Source organism: Haplochromis burtoni, unplaced genomic scaffold, assembly GCF_018398535.1.
Source record: "Haplochromis burtoni strain Fernald_Lab_line unplaced genomic scaffold, NCSU_Asbu1 Contig_33, whole genome shotgun sequence".
Taxonomy (NCBI): Eukaryota; Metazoa; Chordata; class Actinopteri; order Cichliformes; family Cichlidae; genus Haplochromis; species Haplochromis burtoni.
The window spans coordinates 3197902-3207345 of NW_024582394.1; the positions used below are offsets into that span (position 1 = coordinate 3197902).

General features: G+C 38.1%; 1 protein-coding gene, 1 long non-coding RNA gene and 1 gene segment (V, D, J or C); all 3 read left to right on the forward strand.

The window, feature by feature from the left end:
• Nucleotides 1–1079: 1079 nt before the first annotated feature.
• Nucleotides 1080–2409, forward strand: LOC121814294. The gene is made up of 3 exons (XR_006054255.1): nt 1080–1639; nt 1793–2116; nt 2303–2409. It is a non-coding gene; the product is annotated as an uncharacterized LOC121814294 (long non-coding RNA).
• Nucleotides 2410–3466: 1057 nt separating this feature from the next.
• LOC121814299 lies at nt 3467–4577 on the forward strand. The segment is given in 4 exon segments: nt 3467–3669; nt 3780–4109; nt 4389–4466; nt 4546–4577. Coding segments are annotated over 4 exon segments (483 nt in total).
• A 4383-nt stretch (nt 4578–8960) lies between these two features.
• Nucleotides 8961–9444, forward strand: part of LOC121814291 (signal-regulatory protein beta-2-like) — a 1899-nt gene continuing 1415 nt past the window's right edge. Inside the window, exon 1 of the mRNA XM_042219437.1 lies at nt 8961–9278. Within this exon, the coding sequence (XP_042075371.1) occupies nt 9086–9278 (193 nt within the window). The 5' untranslated portion in view covers nt 8961–9085. The remainder of the gene's footprint in view (nt 9279–9444) is intronic.

Consider the following 9444-nt stretch of genomic DNA (forward strand, 5'->3'; position numbering starts at 1 on the left):
TGTGCGCTGCTTTTGGTCTGGTTACTACCGTTTATGTCAGAACCGGTGCACCGGTACCCATCCCTAGTTGTAACACATATAAGGCATGAATGCTATTTAGTAAGCTTAAATATTGCTGGGACTCGATGACTTCATCTTGGGTGTATACTTTGTTTGTACTGCCAGGTCTACGCCCAAACAAACAAGACATGAAAATTGTGAGAAATGAGGTTGGACTAGAAGTAACTGACTTTAGTATTGAAATGTGAAAAGCAAAGTGTTTAGGACAATAAAGGAAAATAAAGCAAGAGAAGAGTTTCTCAGAATTTGTCACCAAAATATTAATCTTGAAAAAAAAAAAACGGTTTTTTGGTCTAATGGCAGAAAGTGGTGAGAGTAAGTTGTCATAATTTTTTCTCCTTTTTTTCAGCGTGTGGGGGGGGAATGGGTCTAAAACATCGATACTGCTTCTTACTAACAGATATAAAGCAAATATTAGAGCAATACTGAATAAAACAACTCTTTTTCCTGTCCTGTTTAATCCATTGATTAGTGGCTTAATTGATTATGTAGCTTAGGAAGCTGTGCAGCTAACAGGTCACACAACATACCAGGCTACCAGAGCAAGTGACTCCGGTAAGGCCAGCGGGAGAGGACTGTATGTGTATACAAACAACAGAAGGTGCACACACACTAAGATTACCAACACTCAGTGCTCCCTGGACTTGAAGTATTTGACTGTTACGTGTCGCCCCTTTTATCTACCTGGAGAACTCAGGGGTAATGATTACTACTGTAATACTTTAGCCACCTGCTAAATGCTATTAGCAAGCAACATCCTTAACATGGTGAAACCAACTGCTAGAGTTCTAGTGAGGCCCAAGAGAACATCTGAACAGCTTTGGGGCTGCTTTGATTGAACTGACTGGTCTAGTTTTAAGGATGATGACATCTACACTTACACTGTACTCCTCTATTATAAGAAGTTGTACGACACGATCACTACCACAAAACATATTTCCCTTCTCTAACAACGGGTATCGGATAAAACCTAAACGATACCCATCCCTAGTTACAACCTTTATGACCCAATTCAAATTGGATCATAAAGGTTCCCATGTGTCAGATTTTTCTCTTGCACTTTTTAGTGTGATGGTTAGTTCTCCACTTTCTACGCTCTCTGTTAAAAAGCTTGCCTGTCTTCATTCCACTCCACTAAGAACCCACCAACCAGCACAGCTTTCTTTCTTCCTTACACAGCTCTGTTGTTATACAAAGTCTGCCAGAATTAGAATCTGCCTCTAAGATGCACAATGTAATACATTTCTTGCAGTAGAGTACATATCGCAAACAGCAGTAGTTCTTTTAAGTTGAAAGACTGGAATTCAGAATAGAACTCATACACAAACCGGCCTTCCAACGAAAAAAACAAACAGTAATTAATGTGGATAGCTGCAATGAGAGATGAATGACAGCCTTGTTTCATTAAGCCAAGGACAGGAAGCGTGCTTTGAATCTGATAACCAATCAGATGCATTTTACACCAAAGATATGGCCATCCCACCTCCTTCACTCACTAAAATATGAACAACATCCTTAACAAAAGACACTGTCAAGATGATCATGGTATGGATTACACTGATTTTTCTTCATCGAGGATGTAAGTGCTTTTTTTTATTCTTCTCTCTAATAATTGTCTTCGCTTGTACACGCTAACCAATAGAGGACTATTAGAATAAACAATCTGTGAGATGACTTTTACATGTACATAATGCTTTTTAATGTTTTTTTAATTTTATTTATTTTACCTCAGATTCTCTGGTTCCAGTGAAAACAGTTCAGCTTGGTGAACCAGTGACCTTAACATGTGCTTTGCCCAAAGGGCTCCAGAGTGGAGAAGTCCACTGGTACAAGCAGAATCACGGGGATACCCTAAAGTTAATTATGACATCGTTTAAATCTACACCACCGGAATATGGTCCTGCATTTTCTAAATCAAGATTTAAGCAACATAATGATAACAATTTCAGCAATGTGACTATTTTGAAGACCGTCCAAGAGGACGAGGGAATCTATCACTGTGGGCTCACAGAGTGGATTAGGACTAACTGGAGTGGCACATATTTGTTTGTAAAAGGTAAGTGTACATCCTTAATATAAGCTTTAAAAAAGCTCTTTTGCCTCTCTGTCTCCTTTTTTCGACCTGGACACATTTTGTTACATCCCCCTCATCCCCTGAACCTTTTTAGGGGAACGTAACACTCATTTACAATATTTTTCAGCTACTATGACAGCGCAATGTCTTTGCATTTTTATTACACAGGAAACAATCAGAAAGCATCAGTAGTTGTTCAACAGCTGACAGGATCAAATCCAATCCATCCAGGAGACACAGTGACTTTCCAGTGTTCAGTCTCTCACTCTGTCAACACCTTGCTCTCTTTTTTCTTTCTCAGCAGGTGATCCAGGTGATTGATATATGCATTTTTTTTTCCTCTGCCCGTTTTGTTGGTTTTTGTCTTTTGCCCTTCTCCCCCGTCCCTCTTCTCAGCTGTTTCTCTTTCCCTCTTTCTTTCTCCCCTTCTTTCCCCCAGTCAAGTCTGTCCCGTATTCAGTAAGTGAAAATAAAATAAACAATAAAAGGTGAATCAAATGGACCATTACGGCAAGGCTGGGATGGTCAGTTTGGTAAAGTAAAATCCGTTGGGTATCTTTCTTTGCCTTTAGACAACAATTCTGATGCAAAAGAGCCAAACGGGACAGGCCAAAAAAAAAAAAAAAAAAAAAAAAAATTTTTTATTTTGCACTTTATCAGGAAAAATAAGGTGTTTTTGGTTAACTGTACAATAACATTTACAGGGAGAAAACTGACAAAGAGAGAAGAAGCACAGGAAAGCGACGACAATGACGCATGTTCCTTGTAATACATTACACATCCAAACATTGGACTCGTGGGATTTTCTTTGGGACATTGTAGGAAAAAAAAAACTGCCTTAAAGATGTTTCCATTGTGCCTGTTTTTTCTTTTAAGCTTTTGCTACCAAATTCTTACTAGATCCTAACATACCATACTCCATCCTTCACTTATTTTGCTACTGTTATATTTGCGAAATGTTACAGCTTAACCACAAAATACTGTTATCATTCAGATTTTAGGATTATCCAAAGTGGCTTTAACAAGCATGCAAAAATTTCTTGCAACATGCCAGCAAAGAATGTCTAGTTCACAGTGTCTCACTCTGTGCACGAGGCACACACATTTCCTCTTGTACATTTGGCTTGAAAAAGGTGTTAAAATAAAGTGTTCTATGTAATACAGAGAGAGGTGAAAATAGGAGCAAGCAGCAATGTTTGTTGCATGGCCATTTCTGCTGCACTAATGATGACTATTCCTTCCCAATCAAAACAACATTTCAAGTGCATTACACAGTAATAAATGACACAAAATGTCCTGAGAATCCAAAAGTCATTCACACAAAGACATCTTTTTAAAACTGAAAGGCTAGTTGAGGGTGACTACACCCACCTAAATGCAAGGCACTCCAAGTTGTGTCACAGGAAGTGCACGTTTAATGTACTCAGCAGTCTGACCTATCGACCTACGTTGCTGATTATCGACAAGTCTCCAAGAAGAAGACAATGTGAAGATGATTGTGTTTTGGATTGCACTGAATCTTCTTCATCAAGGATGTAAGTGCTTTTTTATTCAGTCTTAAATGCTCATAGTCAAGACATGCATGTCAGCCTAGTCATATTGGATCATATATTGTTACTCAATGTGCTTTAATGTGTTATGTCAGATGCACTGGTTTCACAAATCACTGTTCAAGCTGGAGAACCTGCAACCTTCATCTGTAGTCTACCTCACACAGAGGTCCTCCCTCGACAAGTCCACTGGTATAAACAGAGTGCCGGGGATACACTGAAAATAATTGTGACAGTGCGGAAATCTAAACCACCTGAGTATGCACAAGATTTTCCTAAATCCAGATGGGAGATAAAAAGCAACAGCAGTTTTAGTAACCTGACCATTTTGAGGACAATTCAAGAAGATGAGGGAATGTATCACTGTGGAGTCTCCGAGTGGCTTGCAGACATTATATGGACTGGGATGCATTTATTAATAAAAGGTAATGACAAAATCAGTACATTTCAAAATATTTCTCATTTTTAATATTTTTTTATTTTGTTTTATTTCTTTTTATTGTGTTTTTCACCAGAATCTAACTTTATTTGTTTTAAATGCACATTTGTTATTATTTTGGCAATATTATTAGTAGTAGAGTATTAATTTAAAATTATTTTTTTTTAAAAAATAGTGTGCCTCTAATTTAATATACACAATTCCAAAATTAAAAATTTATAACAAAGCTTGTATAACTTAAAAAAAAACCCTTTATGTCCAGCAGGAAAAAATCAGAGCATTTCCAACTCTTCTGTTGCTCAGAGTTCGACAGTATCATCTGGAACTAAGCCAGACATTCATGGTAACGCAATCACCGGTCTATCAATTAAAACATTTTGATACACTGTAGCTGTCAGATTTTTTTATTCATATTGTTCCAGGAAGCAGCATTATGGTCACAGGGTGCCAGTGACAGTTATTCTTATGCTGTGTGCTGTCTTGACTATATGCTCTGATTGTTATAGCTGTCCTGATTGCTGCAATGCAAGAAAATACAGCAGGATAATTGCATAAGGTAATAGCAGCTATTCAGAAAACAGCATTATATTTGAATTGCTGCATTCATAGTTCTTGTTTTTTTTTTCATATTCCATAATGTAGGTGTTGTTCCCCTGCGAAAAAACACTGGTATCCAGAAAACTCAACAGGTAAAGTAGTAAAAGGCTGAATTAACCTCATCAGAATGAAATGTTACTTTTGACATTTTGTTTTTTCCCCTTAGAAAGCAGAGGATGTGTGGTTTTACTCTGCTGCAGTCTTTGCCATGATGGGAACTGGCAGAGGTGGGACAACAGATGCAGCTGAGAGGGAGAGACTCTACACTGCTGTCAAGGCCTTTGGGCTGGATTAATGAGCCTTTTGGATCCACTGAATAATTTAGGTGTTTCTTTTATGTCACAGTAGAGTACACCTAATATTAGGTATATTAGATACCATTGTAAGCTTAAAAATGTATTTTAGTTAAACTTCTGTTTAAGCATAAACTTCTACATCTGTATACATGCATGCAACCTTTTCAGTCTGGCTAGGGACATTACTTTACACTTTTCTAAATTAAGTCTCAGGCTTACTTTCACAAAAGCAAAAGGCTGAGTTATACAATACTATGTAAAGAAAACTACTGTTGTCAAACGTAAAGACCTAAGTGGGGATGCACTTGTAGTGAAGTGGAGGAACACATTTTTAGAGATGTTTTCTTGGACCATCATAATATGTAAATAAATAAAACACTTTCTAGTACCAAACTGTGGCTTTTGGTGTGATTTGTAGCACTTTTATTTCACTATAAGAAGATACTTTGGTTTCCTCTTAAAGCACTATTAGAGCACAACTAAAACTACAACACCAGTATTCACTGTGGTGAGTACTGTGGTCTGCCAAGCAGGTAGTCAGGACAACATTTAAAGATCAATTAAACTGAAGCACACATGATGTTCAATGTGAGCAGCACATGTTTACTGTGGTTATACGAATGACGAACTTACAAATGCAGTGCACTAAAAAATATTTGCTTCTGTCCTTATTTTTTTGTTTTGTTCTCTTCTCTTTATTTCTTTTCTTTCTCAAAATAGTGATCCAACCTGTTTGGGTTTTTTTGTTTCGACAATGATTTACCTTGCAAATACTTCATATAACTAATATTTTAATATTTGATGACTTAAAAAATGTTAAAAACAGTTAGACAATCTGTCTGTGGTTTTACTGATGGAGAGCACCAGGTTGAACAGATGATGGGCAGGATGGGATGAGTCCTTTAAGATCTTTGTGACTTCCTCAAGGCAGTGGGAAGTGAACATAAAAGCTTTAATTCACGTCTCTTTAAGTCTCAGACAGAGTAGAAATGTGCTATAAAATAATCAATCCATCTACCTTGGCATCTCTGATGCCCCTCTTCAAACCAGACCTGACAACACTATATTGTTGTATGCCATCAGATCTGAAAACCATGTTAAGGGCCTTAAGCAGGACTCGGACATCTTTCATTATCCACAGCTCGTTGTTAGAGAAGGGAAATATGTTTTGTGGTAGTGATCGTGTCGTACAACTTCTTATAATAGAGGAGTACAGTGTAAGTGTAGATGTCATCATCCTTAAAACTAGACCAGTCAGTTCAATCAAAGCAGCCCCAAAGCTGTTCAGATGTTCTCTTGGGCCTCACTAGAACTCTAGCAGTTGGTTTCACCATGTTAAGGATGTTGCTTGCTAATAGCATTTAGCAGGTGGCTAAAGTATTACAGTAGTAATCATTACCCCTGAGTTCTCCAGGTAGATAAAAGGGGCGACACGTAACAGTCAAATACTTCAAGTCCAGGGAGCACTGAGTGTTGGTAATCTTAGTGTGTGTGCACCTTCTGTTGTTTGTATACACATACAGTCCTCTCCCGCTGGCCTTACCGGAGTCACTTGCTCTGGTAGCCTGGTATGTTGTGTGACCTGTTAGCTGCACAGCTTCCTAAGCTACATAATCAATTAAGCCACTAATCAATGGATTAAACAGGACAGGAAAAAGAGTTGTTTTATTCAGTATTGCTCTAATATTTGCTTTATATCTGTTAGTAAGAAGCAGTATCGATGTTTTAGACCCATTCCCCCCCCACACGCTGAAAAAAAGGAGAAAAAATTATGACAACTTACTCTCACCACTTTCTGCCATTAGACCAAAAAACCGTTTTTTTTTTTTCAAGATTAATATTTTGGTGACAAATTCTGAGAAACTCTTCTCTTGCTTTATTTTCCTTTATTGTCCTAAACACTTTGCTTTTCACATTTCAATACTAAAGTCAGTTACTTCTAGTCCAACCTCATTTCTCACAATTTTCATGTCTTGTTTGTTTGGGCGTAGACCTGGCAGTACAAACAAAGTATACACCCAAGATGAAGTCATCGAGTCCCAGCAATATTTAAGCTTACTAAATAGCATTCATGCCTTATATGTGTTACAACTAGGGATGGGTACCGGTGCACCGGTTCTGACATAAACGGTAGTAACCAGACCAAAAGCAGCGCACATTTCGGTGCTTTATTTCGGTGCTTTTTTTTTCCTGAGCTGTGATACACTTTGGATTCTAGCCAATCATTTTACGTTTCCGAGGATAGTAGGCGGGCCAGGTACGTACGTTCTTTTAGAGCAGAGCTACAGATTAAAAATGCCCAAGGCGAAGCGGTCAAAAGTCTGGCTGTACTTCACAGCAAAAGATGCAAACTCAGCAGCCTGCAACAAGTGCTTTAAGCTGATACTGTGATACTGTCAAAGGAGGTAACACCTCAAATCTACTGATGGCAGCAGCCGTTCTTCTCTGCGTGAGTAGCTTAATGTTGTTCGTGTGTAATTTACGTTGAGTAGGCTAACCACGTTATTACATTAATGCATGTAAGGTGAACTAGCAAACACCATCGTAGTTACATGCGGCTGTCTTCTTGTTTGATGGCAGATACTCCCTTCACCCTGGCCAAAAAGGCTAAAATGACCAAAGAAAAAGTGGAAAACAGCTAAACATGAGAGGTTTTTGGACAAAGTTTGTGTTTTTTCCATTGTTTAAGCACTGCTTCCAGCCAAGAGTGATACCATATATGCCCCATAGCTGCAGAAAAGGCTAACATTGTTATCTTTTTACAAAAAAAAACAGCTGAACATGAGAGGTTTTTGGACAAAGTTTGTGTTCTCCATTCTTTAAGCACCGGTTCGAGCACCGTTTAAGCACCGGCACCGTTTCAAAAGTACCGATTTGGCACCGGTATCGGATAAAACCTAAACGATACCCATCCCTAGTTACAACCTTTATGACCTAATTCAAATTGGATCATAAAGGTTCCCATGTGTCAGATTTTTCTCTTGCACTTTTTAGTGTGATGGTTAGTTCTCCACTTTCTACGCTCTCTGTTAAAAAGCTTGCCTGTCTTCATTCCACTCCTCTAAGAACCCACCAACCAGCACAGCTTTCTCTCTTCCTTACACAGCTGTGTTGTTATACAAAGTCTGCCAGAATTACTTTGCAGTACAACTGTTGTTGTTTGTATGTGAGTGAGTAAATTTTTAGCTTAAATCGTGTAGTTTAAGATCAGCATTATTCTGATTCTTCCTCTGTGATTATGTGCGATTTTGTTTTTCTTTTCACACGATATACTTTGATATCTGTTAAGAAAATAGACTAATTCTGGTTTTTACAGGTGCAAAACCACTTTTAAAGGCAACATTCGGTCAGCCTGATCTTTACTTCTTGCAAGGAAAAATTTATTTTGTGCCCTATCAAAGTCTGCCAGAATAAGAATCTGCCTCTAAGATGCACAATGTAATACATTTCTTGCAGTAGAGTACATATCGCAAACAGCAGTAGTTCTTTTAAGTTGAAAGACTGGAATTCAGAATAGAAGTCATACACAAACCGGCCTTCCAACGAAAAAAACAAACAGTAATTAATGTGGATAGCTGCAATGAGAGATGAATGACAGCCTTGTTTCATTAAGCCAAGGACAGGAAGTGTGCTTTGAATCTGATAACCAATCAGATGCATTTTACACCAAAGATATGGCCATCCCACCTCCTTCACTCACTAAAATATGAACAACATCCTTAACAAAAGACACTGTCAAGATGATCATGGTATGGATTACACTGATTTTTCTTCATCGAGGATGTAAGTGCTTTTTTAATTATTCTTCTCTCTAATAATTGTCTTCGCTTGTACACGCTAACCAATAGAGGACTATTAGAATAAACAATCTGTGAGATGACTTTTACATGTACATAATGCTTTTTAATGTTTTTTTAATTTTATTTATTTTACCTCAGATTCTCTGGTTCCAGTGAAAACAGTTCAACTTGGTGAACCAGTGACCTTAACATGTGCTTTGCCCAAAGGGCTCCAGAGTGGAGAAGTCCACTGGTACAAGCAGAATCACGGGGATACCCTAAAGTTAATTATGACATCGTTTAAATCTACACCAGCGGAATATGGTCCTGCATTTTCTAAATCAAGATTTGAGCAACATAATGATAACAGTTTCAGCAATGTGACTATTTTGAAGACCGTCCAAGAGGACGAGGGAATCTATCACTGTGGGCTCACAGAGTGGATTAGGACTAACTGGAGTGGCACATATTTGTTTGTAAAAGGTAAGTGTACATCCTTAATATAAGCTTTAAAAAAGCTCTTTTGCCTCTCTGTCTCCTTTTTTCGACCTGGACACATTTTGTTACATCCCCCTCATCCCCTGAACCTTTTTAGGGGAACGTAACACTCATTTACAATATTTTTCAGCTACTATGACAGCGCAATGTC